The following is a 14821-nucleotide window of genomic DNA, read 5'->3' on the forward strand; positions in this document are numbered from 1 at the left end:
TATTCCAATTGGAATATGACATTCAAATCACTTTGCGACCATCTGCAGTTAAGGCTCTAGATGTTGACGAAATATTTGTGAACGAAACGATATTTTGGCAGCACACGGCGTACATTAAATACTTAAAATCACTTGGGGTCTCCCGAGTGGCGCAGCGGTCTAAGGCACTGCATCTCAGTGCATCTCAATCACGTCCGGTTGTAAAACAGCCTGGATTCGAACCAGGGTGTCTGTAGTGACGCCTTTCTCTCTCCACCTTTGTGGTCTGGTTGGCTCCGGATCGGGATGGCGAGACAGACGAGTGCTCTGCTGTAGATTATCTAGTGGGAGGAAGACACACTAGTTACTGTGGAGCTGGCCTGCGCTGGTTAGGAATATATTCTGCTGGGAGGCCCCTAGCCTCAGACTCGTCCCCGTTCCCTAACCTCGGCCTTCTATTGTCCAGGTAAGCAGGGTTATTAAGGGGTTAACCTCAACGGTGACAGTGGCGAGCACAAGTGCAAACTAGGCTGCCTGCCGGACTAGGGACATTAAAGCCTCCTCTAGCACCGTCATCTGAGTGGAGCAGAGGGAGGCGAGCCAGGGATGACCGGAGAGACTGGCAGTGGGCCGGGGGCTGGGCCAGGATTGGGCCGGAGGCTAGGACAGAGGGTCACGAGTCCCGGATGGACAGAGACCAGAATTTGGCCATAGTAGTGGGTCTGTTCTTTTGTATCTGTTGGCCCCTGTCTCTCTGCTCCAGTTCCTCCTACTCATGGTTGTTCTCCTGGCACAGACAGGTCCCCTAACCCTAGTCAGGGTGGGCTTTGTGTTTCCTGTTCAGTTTGTGATTGTTGTATTTGAAAGTAATATTCATGGCTGAAGTGTTTCAAATATTAGTTTGGGGATGCGGACAGGGGCCTTGCTGAGTGGGTGGGGGGGTTGGTATAGTAATCAATCAAATGTATTTATAAAACCCCTTTTTTACATCAGCAGATGTCACAAAGTGCTATACAGTATAGTAATGGTACGGCGGCTATTGGTGATTCATGGTGTGTACACCGGGGTGGGCGCCAAGCATCGGGAAACAGGGGTGATGAAGGTGGTTGAGGCTGGCCCAGATGAGGTGTAGACTGTGAGGTGGGGGTGAGGAAAGGGTTAGGTATTGTATGTATCGCATCTCCTGTGGGTGCGTGAGACTTGGGTGGGGGGGGGGGGGGGGGGGGGGGGGGGACAGTCAGGTCACAGGGGGACACGCTGTTCTATCTCCTGTCCTTGGTGCACTGCGCGGGAGGAGTGCTGGGGGGGCCGTATGACTTTGTCTGTGGGCGACAGGGTCGGGGGGGGGGGGGGGGGGGGGGGGTTAGGTGTTGTATCCCCTCTATATTCTATGGGCCTGTGTCGTGAGTGGCTGGGACTCTGTGCGTGTGAGTAGCGGTGGGGGTCGGGTTCAAAGCCGGAGGTGGCATGCCTGGCTGGTGCCGGCTAGGAATGACCCCGGAGTGCCTGGTGTAACCGGATCCTTCTGGCTCACTGCTCTGCTGTGGTGGCGCTGAGCTGACAGGCATGCTGTGTGTGTGTGTGTGTGTGTGTGTGTGTGTGTGTGTGTGTGTGTGTGTGTGTGTGTGTGTGTGTGTGTGTGTGTGTGTGTGTGTGTGTGTGTGTGTGTGTGTGTGTGTGTGTGTGTGACAGGCCACAGCCTTGGCCGTCAGACGCTGGGATAGAATGACCCACACAGGGACGCTGGCTGGCTGAGAGGGCACACACTGGATGTCGGCCTACTGTCACACAGGCGCTAGCCTAGCTTCCTCTTCTCAGCAAGTTAAATTTAGGTTGGAGTATATTATTAAACTGTTAGCTAGCGAACCCAGTCTCTAGCCCCTCTGAACTGGCTATTAGCCACTTAACATAAGGAATAGGCTAGGTGACTCTGGGAACATTTTAATGGGGTTTCTTCTTCCGACCGTCAAGTTGATTGTGAAGACCAGTGAGTGACCCGGGCTGTAGTAGCCTGTCTCGTGGTACTCTGTTAGTACTTGGTAATGTGGTACTGAAGTATAAAAACCTACTCAGTCTGTACCTTTTCTCGTTCCGTCTCCCCGTCAACGTTCAAGTCTTACAAGCCTATACCTCTCCTCTCTCAGTCCTTTCACCCTACGCCACATTCTCAGTCTCTGCGTTTGTCAGCGAGCTCCTCATTGTCCCCGGGGCCCCACTCTGAGAGGTGAGGTGAAACTCTCCAGAGAACAGCTCCAACAGAGCAGCCACAGTCTACAGTCCCCCCCCCGTTAGTTACATTCCTGTCTTGTTTGGGTTAACAGAGAAGGAAAGGGCAGGCAGTCACAGGAAATTACCTCATGTGTTTGAGGAAAAGGCAATGGACGAGGGAGGGAGATGAGGGTGGCCTCCTGTGAATGGAAAGCAAACATTGAAGACAGTCGGTGAGTGAAACGAAAGAGGGGAGCGAGTTAGGCTGTACAGAACGCCCGGTGCGTCACCGTTTCGAGTGGTCCCTGATTAATCAAATGGCCAAACCTCTTGCCTTCAACCTTCGCTCGCTTTTCAGTTCAATCCCCAAACTTATTTTATGTCTCTCCTTTGTTTTTCTTACTTGCAGAGAGAGGGAAAAGGCCGCGGGGTCAAAGGAGAAGCAGTTCTTTCTCTCTCTGTAATTTCAAAACAGCCCTCTCCTCGGTGTTTGCGTTCCAACTGGCACCCCTGCTCCCTTTATAGTGCACTACTTTGACCCGCGTGGGTCTCTGGTCCAAAGTAGTGCACTACACAGGGAATAGGTTGCCATTTGGAAGGCCATCTGTGTGTTTCTCAGTTGACGGAGCTGCGCTGAGCGAGGAACTTTCATTACTTTCCACTTCCTCTCCAAGAGCTGCGGCCAAGGAGTTCTCTTGGCGGGCGGGGAGTTAATTTGGTTCTGGCCGTCCGCGGTTCCCCACCCACTGTCATTATGGTGCATGAATCTGAAAAACGGGGGAGAGGGGGAGGATCGAAGAGGGAAACCAGTCCAGCTATTCTACATGGCCGGGCATTTAGTTTAGTTCAGGCGCTCTACACATTAGTAGTAAATGCCCAGGCTCAGGCTGGGCCCCCAGGAAATCACACAAACCCACTCTGTGACTGTTCCGTGAGGCTCCTATCCCTATCCCCATCTCCAACCCTAACCTCAACTATATTTATTACCCTCAACGTTTCCTCCTCCAGTTCAGTCAGATTCCTTTGGTCTAGGCTTGAGGGGCGCCGAACAGAGTTGACAGAGTTCTACCTCTGGCCAGGCAGAGGCCCTTGCCTTTAGTTGTGTGAGAGTTTTTCCTGGGTAGAGAGTTTTTCGGGGGGGGGGGGGGGGGTTGTACCTTTGGGCAGGCAGAGAAGAGTGAAAGGTTAGGGTGGGACTTGGTTATGTAGCTGTGTGGTGTTCTGAGAGAGAGTTGGTGGGAGGGCGGCAGGGAACAAGGTGGCCATTGTTTGGCCTCGGCGGCTCGAAGGCAGCGGCTTTTCACATAACTCATTATATGAAGATGATCAAAAGAGAGAGGGGGAACATTCCTTCTCCCTGGTGTGTTTTTTCACCACCGACAGTCCCCTAGCCACGAAGAGAGAGAGGTGGAGGGATTGCGAGGTAGAGAGAGAGATTTCTGTGTAACGTGCTCTCTCTCTTTCTGCTTTTAAAAAAAAAAATAATGTATTTTTTTAACCACAGCCAGCCAGACCATTCATGTGTAATCCGTCAGGAAAGCTGGTTGGTTACAGCAGATGTCCGGGTACCAGCACCCCTGCCTGCCTGCATGACAAGACAGTACAGTCTCTGTCCCATCCACATACCTATGCCCAGGTCTCTAGGAAGTGGCTGTGGTTCAGGCGAGCTCATAGATCTGCCCTAACCCTAAACCACATAAATGTACCACGGTAGTATTTAATAATCAGTTATGCTTTTCAAAACATCAACAAATAGTTCTTTTTATTGACCAACTGGCCTGACTGGTTGCCTGGCGGGCAGCACGGTGGCCGTTGCCGTGGCAGCGTAGCCTGGCCGCCGGTTTGGTTCCCACGGAGATCCCTGACATCCCGATGTAGAACAATGCAGCCGGTTGTTCGGTCTGTGTCGCTCCGGCTACAGCGGTGTCACCGGGACAGGGTGCTAGTCAAGCCCTGCTCTGGGCATCTCTGTGGTGGGGTGAAGGACCCATGATGATATCATCGTTCCTGCCTGCACGCCCAGCACCGTCTCCTTCTCCACCCTGCAGTGTTTGTTTACTCTGTCGGTCAGGGACGTCTAGGCCGGAGGGGGGAGGGGGGCAGAGAAGGGCAGGAGGGGTCCACCTCCCTGCCTCACAAATGATGTAGTGTTGGAATAGTAAATCCGTTAGCCTGCCTGGGCCCGGGGTAGGAAGGGAAGGGCAGGGGTATTGTGACTGAGGCTGGGGGGGTATAGGAACTAGGAAGGGGCCGGGCAGTTTGTCCCCCCCTCCCCGTGTGGTGGAAGTAGAAATAATTGTTACACGGCGAGGGGTCTGGTTAGAGAGCAAGGCCCTGGCATGGGGAAGGTTGCACATCCTGAAATATAGTTCTGAGGAATACTAGTTTGACTGACGGCGCTGGCCCGGCGTGGGACTGGATACACGGAGCAGGTTTGGGGTCAATTTCATTTCAATCCAGTCAATTCAGGAGGTAAACTGAAATTCCTGTGATCATCACATGAGTGACCTCCGGGTTGGCCTGTGGAGTAATGATAAAAGCAGGCCTCCAGCTCCCTCTCTGAGGAGATGTGTCCCTGTAGTTGGTGTGTACTAGTTATTTTTTGATTTATTGTACGCATTTGTTCAGATTTATAAATACATTTAGAAACACTAGCTACATGCCCCCCCCCCCCCCCCCCCCCCCCCCTTTGTGTATGTGCAGCCACTTATGTCCCCTTCCTGCGAATTGGGCTCGTATGTCTGTATGGACAGACTTCCTGGACTGGAGGAAAGAGCTGCTGACATCTTCCCTGTTATGTAATACTTCTTCCCTAATTAGACATTTCCCCCTTCATTGGTACCCTATGGGAACAGGACAGGGCCTACCAAACAAAGCAACACTGTCACGCACTCTCTCTGTCTCTCTCTCTCTCTCTCTCTCTCTCTCTCTCTCTCTCTCTCTCTCTCTCTCTCTCTCTCTCTCTCTCTCTCTCTCTCTCTCTTCCCTCTTTCTCCTTCCTCTTCTTCTCTCTCTCTCTCTCTCTCTCTCTCTCTCTCTCTCTCTCTCTCTCTCTCTCTCTCTCTCTCTCTCTCTCTCTCTCTCTCTCTCTCTCTCTCTCTTTCCCCTCTTTCTCCCTTCCTCTTTCTTTCTCTCTCTCTCTCTCTCTCTCTCTCTCTCTCTCTCTCTCTCTCTCTCTCTCTCTCTCTCTATCTCTCTCTCTCACTCTCTCTCTCTCTCTCTCTCTCTCTTTCCCCTCTTTCTCCCTTCCTCTTTCTTTCTCTCTCTCTCAAGAACATCATACCAGTGGCGATGTCACTCTCTCGGACTCTCTCTCATGTCCTCTCTCTCTCACGCCCTCTCTCTCTTCTCTTTCCCTCTCTCTCTCTCTCTCCCCCCAGCCCTAGGTCAGTAGAGCCAGTCCTCTCCTTCTCTCCTCTCCCGTCCTCCTCTGTTGTGTTTAGACTGGCTGGAGTTTACCTTGGCTAATTGCTGGGGAGGGAATGCCTCTTGAGATGTTGCTGCTGTCAGAGGGGCTGGATGCCTCAGGAAAAAGATAACATTTATAGAAGGGTAATAACTCTGCATGCCCCGCCCTGGAGCCGCCCGAGAGCTTCCACCGAGTGTCTGTGCGCGTGTCTGTGCGCGTGTCTGTGTGTGTGTGTGTGTGTGTGTGAGCGTGTGTGTGTGTTTGGCCTGTCTTCTGGCCTGTTGAGTGTGAGAACCATATTCTTCTTGGATCTAGCCGAGCCTCTGAATTATTATTATTATTATTATTAAGTTATGGTCCTATAATTATGTCAGCCGGCTAGCTGGGCCATTTGCTCCAGTGACTGTACTGTACTGACGTGACTCCACCTCTCAGGCGCTGAATGTCTCCCCTAGTCAGGATAGTTGAGCACTTGTGTATTGTGACGATACATTGTTTTGGATATTTGCACAAGACCTAGAACAAAGCCAACTTTATAAGAACTATAGGACCTAAAAGGTCACGTGTGTGTGTGTTCAGGAATCTATACGTACCAGCCTACTAGGTCGTTTTAAGATTGACGAAGTATGCAGCCCCTCCTTTCGTTCAAGTCAGTTCAGCTGTAGTCAAACGGAGGAAGAGACAGAGGAGGCAGAGGAGGCCAAGCAACCAGCCAGGCAGACAACCAGCCAGGCAGGCAACAGAAAAGAGGAGAACGCAGATATGAATGTATTGTCATGACCTGTGACCCCTGGAATAGACTTGCCCCAGGCGGAGCAGGGTGTTGAGGCTATGACCGCCTGACTGAAAGACAAAGACGCCTCCTCCCTCCGTGTCGAGAGAGAGAGAGAGAAAAGGGTACCCGAAAAGCCAGGCTAAACAAGAACTAATTCTCAGATGTCTTCTCCGTATTTACCGATGTTGATAGTGTGTACTCACACTTGAAGGTTAAACAGCAAGCGGGGGAAAAAATGACAAAATGCTTCTGTGCGTCTCGGGCGGTTGGCGGCACCGTATTTAGAGAGTATAGGCTCGTGGTAATGGCGAGAGCGAAATCAGCGGAATTGTATCAGATGTATCAAACACATGGTTTCCGCACGGTTCGTTCCATTCCCGCCATTTCTGCCATTATTATGAGCCGTCCTCCCCTCAGCAGCCTCCTGTGGCGTGTGTGTGTGTTTGTATACGCCTCAAACCAAATTGTATTTGTCACGTGCGTCGTAATCAACAGGTGTGGACTAACAGTGGAATGATTAGTTACGGGCCCTTCCCACCAATGCAGAGAGAGAAAAAATTGAAATAATTGAAAAATAATAACACGAGGAATGAGTAACAATGAGTAACGATAACTTTGCTATATACACAGGGTACTCGTATCGAGTCGGTGCGTGTGTGCGCGCGCCTCAGGTGTTTGATTGTGTGTGCGTGCATGCACGCGTGTGTGTCTCACAGTGTGTGTGTGTGTGTGTTTGTGGAGACAGCCAGAAATAGTAATGATCGGAGTGTGGAGTCAGACAGGATTAATCGTTAACTTTTCCAGTCTGCTGTGCTCGCTGTCTCCAGTCTCCCTCCCTCCTCACTCTCTCTTCCCCTCGTCTCTTCCTCCGCTGCCCAAAAGTCTCAGCTACAGCTGGCTACCGTGGACTGTAAAAGCGAGGAGCAATTAGAAGGGTAATCCACGGGGGGTGGGGGTCGAAGTCTTCTTCCCCGTGGAACGGAGCTAGATGTTACAGGACCGAAAGAGCACGCTTCTTTCAAAGTTGTGAAAGGGAGAGCTTCCCTTTCTGCCGTCTCATTGGTGATATAGACCTGTATGCCTTTACTGCTAGCTTGTAATCTTGTCTTTTTAGTGTAAGATAAATATACAACTGATATCATTTTAGTTTTGTCTGCTTTTGGGGGGGGGGGGGGGTTAAAGCAACTCCATTAGCTAGCCGGAGTATGTATTGACATTATTGTAGACCATCTACCTGAGTCTATAAGAACAGGGGCTGGCTCAGAAAGCAGGCCAAACAAAGATGGCAGCAGCCCAGCCTAGTAATCTTCATGGAGATGGGAGGGGGGACTTTGAGACAGCCACGCAAGTATTTGGCCGTGTCCCAAATGGCAGTGCACTACTTTGCTATACAGGTAATAGGGTGTCATTTGGGACACGTCGTTTGTCTTTGAGAGTATATCGTTTATTTTGGTTAGAGTGGAGTGGCGGGGTAGAAGAGGGGGTGGGGGTGGGGGGGGGGGTAACGTGCCCTGCTCCCCCTCTGTTCCTCTCTGTGTTCCACTCTGTACCCTTCAGACCGACCCCGTTTTGAAATGACGCCAGCCTACGACAAACAAAAAACAGCGTGCACAGAGAGAGAGAGAGAGAGAGAGAGAGAGAGAGATGAAAAGGAGAGCGCTGTACTCTGCTCCACTGCAGTAGGAGGGAAGAAGAAAGCCGAGAGAGAGAGAAAAAGAGGGAGGGAGAGTAAGTGGAAACAGTGCTCTGGTGTTGGCTGGGTTTGGAATGTCCCTCCTGGGCCCAGAGCAGAGAAAGGCAGAGCGGAGCCTGTCCTACAGTCTGGAAGAAGGAGGGAGGAAAGGAGGGAGACGGAGAGAAGGAGGGCTGCCACCGGCCCGGAGCTCAGGGCTGTAATTCATCTGCCTCTCTGTGGTCATGCTGACGGCAGGCCCTCTCTGACTCTCTCCCTGTGTGTGTGTGTGTGTGTTTTCCTGCCTGCCTGTCTGCCTCCCCTCTAGAGAGGAATAAACCCTGGCTGCGCATACATATAGACGGTACTACAGCCACTGTGCCACAGCGCCTGACAGACGGACAGTCAGGGGAATTAGACGTAGTCTGCAACACGGGGAGACAGCCACATCCCCATGGGAGAGAGCTGAGAGAGAGAGGGCTGAGGCCTTCTGCATTCTTCCTCTCACACACACACACACACACACACACACACACACACACACACACACACACACACACACACACACACACACACACACACACACACACACACACACACACACACACACACACACTGCTGGAGGTCCATAGTTTTGCTCCTGTGTTCGTTCTCCTAACGCATGGGAAGACCTCTGAATGTGTTTAAAAACCTGGTTGTGAGTGGTATGTAAAATGCCATGGAAAAGGGCCGGTGTGTTTTAAGGAACTCTGCGAGGCTCGTGGCAGCCCGGTCTCTCAGTGTGCAGTGTGCCATTCCCGTTTCATTTCGCATGAGCCCGCTGTTTGTCAGAACAAGCTGTGAACACACTCCTCTCAGGACTAGGCTGTGTGTGTGTGTGTGTGTGTGTGTGTCGCGGGATGGAGGCGGGCTTTCAAACTGCTTATGTGTCCTCCCTGTTAGTCCGTTAGCCTTAGTGTCACCGCGCTGCCGTAGCTAGGTGTTTGTATCGCGGTAGCACCTTGCAACAGTCCGTTAAGGGTGTTAGCTGTCACCGTTTTAGTGGTTAATCATTACTGTAGACTGTCTCTAGATGGTGTGGCTAACCTTAGCGTCTCTGTCTTACCGCTACCGAGTCTGTGTTTGTGGTTTAACAACTGGCTTGTTACAGTCAACTGTAGCTTAGTAGCTGGTTGGTTTTTAGCCTTAACTTTGTCTGTAGCTGTAGCTGTCTGTTAACTGTAGCTTAGTAGCCGTGTTGTAATAGTCTGTTATGTCTGTTATGGTTCACTGTTATGGTTCAATGTAGCTTCGTAGTTGTGTTGTAACCCGTGTGTGTTGGATGGGTTTTAGGCGTAGCTTTGTCACGGCTGTGTCCTAGAGGCTTGGGGTCCCTCTCCCTGTCTCTCGGTGTTCCAGCCCTCAGGCCAGTAATGCTCTTATCTAACACTTTAGAATGCATTCTATGCTGTCGTTAGGGTGGCTGTCCTGCGCTGCCACCGTCATCGTCACAGCAATGCAACGGAAGACGGCCAAACAGCGGGAGGGATGGAAGGGACGTGTCTGGCCCTGCAGGGCGACGTAATGTCGACTGATGCCCATGGCGACCGAAAGTTAGCTGGAGAGACACATACATAGCTGGACAGACTGTCACCGTAGGCAGTGACAGCAGGCACAGCGATAGATAATAGTGTTGTAATTGTATTTCTGTGGCGGAAGGACTGTGAAGTGTGGGCTCACTTGTAAAGAGTGTGTGTGTGAGTGTTTGAGGAGGACACAGAACTGCAGGAGTAGGGGCTCTTTTATGTATCTCTCTCTCTCTCTAGTCCCTCCCTACCTCTGTCTCTGTAGTTGTGTGATGAATACCTCAGTGGTTTCAGGCTGTGATGACAGGCTCAGGCAAGCAGCCGTGTAATGACCTCCGACGCCAGCCAGCCCAGTCTCTCTCTCTCTCTCTCTTCCTCTTTCTCTCTCTCGCTCTCTCTCCTCTTTCTATCTCTCTCTCGCTTCCTCTTTCTCTCTCTCTCCTCTTTCTCTCTCTATCGCTTCCTCTTTCTCTCTCGCTCTCTCTTTCTCTCTCGCTCTCTCTTTCTCTCTCTCCTCTCTCCTCTCTCTCTCTCAGGAATAAAAAACACAGAGGAAAGGAAGGGGGGGTTAGTGTGGGGTGTGCATGGAAGAGTAGAGAGCACAGCCCACAGGTGTGCTCTAAGAGCTTTGCCTCGAGTCACTCACATCCAAGAAACAATGGGAATATTAACTTTGAGGCCTTTAAGATGGCACACACGAACGAGCGCACACACACACACAGACACATAATAGCGGCCTCCTCACCTTTTATGCCTCTTTTCTCAGTCCTTTCTCCTCAGTCGGTTTGAGGAATGTTTTTTTTGTTGATCAAATGTAAATACTAACTTTGTTCCTAATAGCTGGGGAGCTAGCTAGGTGGATTTACAATGAATTCCCCTCGGCCCATGATCAGCCCGTCATTTTATGGAAGAAATGTTTTCCCCTCCCTACTGTTGTCTTTTCCCTTTTTACCCCTTCCCCTTCTCTTAATGAGGTCCGGAACTGTGTCCGAAATGGTACCCTATTCCCTATCTCAAGGCACTCCAACTCTGTTCCCGGAGAGCTACCGTCCTGTAGGTTTTCACTCCAACCCTGTTCCCAGAGAGCTACCGTCCTGTAGGTTTTCACTCCAACCCTGTTCCCAGAGAGCTACCGTCCTGTAGGTTTTCACTCCAACCCTGTTCCCGTAGAGCTACCGTCCTGTAGGTTTTCACTCCAACCCTGTTCCCAGAGAGCTACCGTCCTGTAGGTTTTCACTCCAACCCTGTTCCTGGAGAGCTACCGTCCTGTAGGTTTTCACTCCAACCCTGTTCCCGAAGAGCTACCGTCCTGTAGGTTTTCACTCCAACCCTGTTCCCGGAGAGCTACCGCCCTGTAGGTTTTCACTCCAACCCTGTTCCCGGAGAGCTACCGCCCTGTAGGTTTTCACTCCAACCCTGTTCCCGGAGAGCTACCGTCCTGTAGGGTTTCACTCCAACCCTGTTCCCGGAGAGCTACCGTCCTGTAGGTTTTCACTCCAACCCTGTTCCCGGAGAGCTACCGCCCTGTGGGTTTTCACTCCAACCCTGTTCCCGGAGAGCTACCGTCCTGTAGGTTTTCACTCCAACCCTGTTCCCAGAGAGCTACCGTCCTGTAGGTTTTCACTCCAACCCTGTTCCCGGAGAGCTACCGTCCTGTAGGTTGTCACTCCAACCCTGTTCCCGGAGAGCTACTGGCCTGTAGGTTTTCACTCCAACCCTGTTCCCGGAGAGCTACCGTCCTGTGGGTTTTCACTCCAACCCTGTTCCCGTAGAGCTACCATCCTGTAGGTTTTCACTCCAACCCTGTTCCCGTAGAGCTACCATCCTGTAGGTTTTCACTCCAACCCTGTTCCCGGAGAGCTACCGTCCTGTAGGTTTTCACTCCAACCCTGTTCCTGTAGAGCTACCATCCTGTTCTAATAATTATCTTGTTGATAAGCTGAATCAGGTTAGTTAGAACTAGGATTGGATTGAACACCTACAGGGCGGTAGCTCTCCAGGAACAGGGTTGGAGCACCCTGTCCTATATAGTATCCTATATAGTACCTACTTTTGACCAGGACCCAATGGACCCTTGTAAAAAGTAGTGAAAAGGGTGCCATTTCAGTCACAGCCTAGATGCTGAGTTAATAGCAGGCCTGTAGTATAGCAGAGCAGCCGGAGGAGGCCAGACCAGACTGTGCATGCGTCCAAAATGGCACACTTTTCCCTATAGCCCTGGTCAAAAGTAGTGCACTGTGTAGGGAATAGGGTGTCATTTGGGATGCAGCTTCAGATACTTAACATAACTGTAGAGTTCTCTCTGCTCTGCTTCGGCTCTGGTTCCTCTGAAGGGGTTGCTGCCCAAATGACTGGGTACACTCTGCCGGCCCAGAAAGATGAAAGGAAGGGGGGGGGGGGCAAAATGACTGTGAGGGGGGCTCTGTTCCAGATTTTTGTTATTTTTCCTAGTTAACTTTTAACCATTGAATGTCTGACTTTCTCAGAGGATAGGCTACAACACTGCATAATTGCTGAATGTGTGTATCTGTGTAAATAGTTTACCGTCAGTCCTCTGCCGTTTATACTTTATAGGTCTGTTTGTAATTAGGCCACGGTGGTATAAGAATTGGGAGGAAGCTGAGATGCAAAAGTAAAGTTGTGAGAGAGAAAAAGCGCCCCCACTTTTTCCCTTTGCTCCCTCTCCCTCTCCCTCTCCGCCTGGCTGAATCCCCCCTCCCCTGCTTAGGAGTCAGGTTTCTGTGGGATAGAGATATGGAGGCAGGGATGGGGATAGAGACGGGAGGCACGCTAGGGGGGTCGGAGGGAAACCAGAGCTGAACGATACACTCTTTACGCTCGGGGGGGTGGGGGGACGGGACGACTCTAGACCCTTCTGAGAGGCGTAGCTGTTCAACCGGTCACATAGCTGCCGTTGTTGTCCGCGTACAGCTTTTTCTGTACCTGCAGAAGGCCACTTAGTTTTCCTCTGAAAGGAACGTCTTTTCCTCGTGTGCTGTGCTGCTGGACTTGGGAATGAAGACTTGTACTTTTGAGTCACGGCCGCTTCTCGTTGCTGTGTGTTTTATTGGTCCCCTCGCTCTCCTTTAATCAAACCCATTCCTATGCGCAGAGTGGAGGGGAGAGCAGCTCTCAGAGGCTGCCTCCCAAATGGCACCCTAGTCCCTATAGTTCACTACCAAACGTAGTGCACTACAAAGGGAATAGGGTGACATTCAAGACGCAGCCCCCCTTGTCCTAGCATGGTTTTATACTGCCTTTCAAAGATAGGCCAAATTTCTTCATGGTTCCCCTCTCTTGGATATTAAACCTATTACTTATAATTTCCTCTGGTAGAATGAGGGAACGGCCATAAAACAATGATTAGGACAGATTTACCATCCTCTTGACGCCAGCACATTGTTAGTTGGCCTGTAAGGAAAATACAAGGCTCCAGACCGAAGATAACCATTAAGGCTTGTATAAACAGGGTTCGGATGGCTGTGTGCGTGTGTGTCCTGGTGCTTTGGTTGGTTGCTTTTCTTGTGCGCATTCCAGAAATTCCGGTACTGTTTTCTTGGATGATTATTGTGAAATGAAGGATGCAACGAGCGGTATTTGGCAGCCGAAGTAACATTTTTTTTCCCTCCGTGCACTGTGATATTGATTGTACTTTTGACTCATAAGGGCTTTGTAGTTGCACATATTGTGAAATGTCTACCGTTTTTAAGTCAGAGTTGGAAGTTGTAAAACAGTTTTGTTTTGTCTTTTATCTCCCTTGTATCATTACTTTTATTGAGTAGTTGTTGATAAGAATTGCTCTCTCAGCTCTCAGCCACTGCATCACCATGCTGGTTAAAAGCCAGATTTGTTTCCTGTTGACTCACTAATGGAAGTCAGTCTTGGCCAGTCTGCTTCCCCTCTATCTTCTACCCTCATCTCGCCTTGTATCCCTCTATCCTCATCTGTCCCGATCATCTTCCCTTATGAATTACTCATTTTAAAATGAGTAAAATATGTTATTTTTCAACTGTTGTGTCTTCAGTCCAGTGTCGTAACCATCCTCTCTCTTTCTCTCCTCGTATAGATTCCCAAGCTCTCCAGGAGTCGGGCGACAGATCCCACTGGTGCGTGGTTGCGTACTGGGAAGAGAAGACCCGCGTGGGGCGCCTCTACTCGGTCCAGGAGCCTTCCCTGGACATCTTCTACGACCTACCTCAGGGGAACGGCTTCTGCCTGGGCCAGCTCAGCTCCGACAACAAGAGCCCGCTAGTTCAAATGGTGCGGACCAAGATCGGCTACGGCATCCAGCTGAGTCGCGAGGACGACGGGGTGTGGGTGTACAACCGCAGCTGCTACCCCATCTTTATCAAGTCGGCCACACTGGACAATCCCGACTCGCGGACTTTACTGGTGCATAAAGTGTTCCCCGGCTTCTCCATTAAGGCCTTTGACTTTGAGAAGGCCGACAGCCTGCAGAGGCCTAATGATCACGAGTTCACACAGCAGCCGAGGACTGGGTTTACTGTACAGATCAGCTTTGTGAAGGGCTGGGGTCAGTGCTACACAAGACAGTTTATTAGTAGCTGCCCCTGTTGGTTGGAGGTTATATTCAACAACCGATAGCAGCAATGGATTAACCTTCCTCTCCCGAGGAGTGAACCGAGGACACGGACTTACTTACTTATGCTTTTTCCCCCCCCAGAAGACAGCGGTTTCAAAAAAGATGTTTAAAGAAAAACGAAGAGACAAACAAAACCCCAATGAACTTGTTTAATAGGACAAATTACTCTAAGATTGAATTAAAGTGAAATAAAAAGCGAAAAATGTATTTTATGTTATATATATAAATATATTATTACTTGTAAATATGAAGACGTTTTATATGCATCATTATTTATGTATTGTGCAATGTGTTGATGAGAAAAAAATAAAATAAGATGCACTTTGCTTAATATAAATGCAAACAAAGAAATGCCAAAATAAAAATACAACTACATGTTGCTACTGGCGTTTTATTTGCTGTGGGTGTACTGTAGGTACCAAGGAAAATGCAAATCTTATAGGCTAATGTCTTCCACTGTAGGACCAAAAGAGGCTGAAATGAGTAACTAACATGCGCTACAATTGTCAGTTGTCACTTAACAGTAATTTGGCATTTGGATTTGCTACGGCACCTGAATATTGACAGACCCCTATCCAACATGACACAATCCACCTGCCGAACCGTGTCA

General features: G+C 50.2%; 1 protein-coding gene across 1 annotated transcript in view; it reads left to right on the forward strand.

The window, feature by feature from the left end:
* Window positions 1-14591, forward strand: part of LOC129818880 (mothers against decapentaplegic homolog 7-like) — a 25206-nt gene extending 10615 nt beyond the window's left edge. Inside the window, exon 4 of the mRNA XM_055875181.1 lies at window positions 13675-14591. Within this exon, the coding sequence (XP_055731156.1) occupies window positions 13675-14213 (539 nt within the window). The 3' untranslated portion in view covers window positions 14214-14591. The remainder of the gene's footprint in view (window positions 1-13674) is intronic.
* The last annotated feature ends 230 nt before the right edge of the window (window positions 14592-14821 follow it).

The sequence above is a fragment of the Salvelinus fontinalis genome, chromosome 21, assembly GCF_029448725.1.
Source record: "Salvelinus fontinalis isolate EN_2023a chromosome 21, ASM2944872v1, whole genome shotgun sequence".
NCBI classification, from domain to species: Eukaryota; Metazoa; Chordata; class Actinopteri; order Salmoniformes; family Salmonidae; genus Salvelinus; species Salvelinus fontinalis.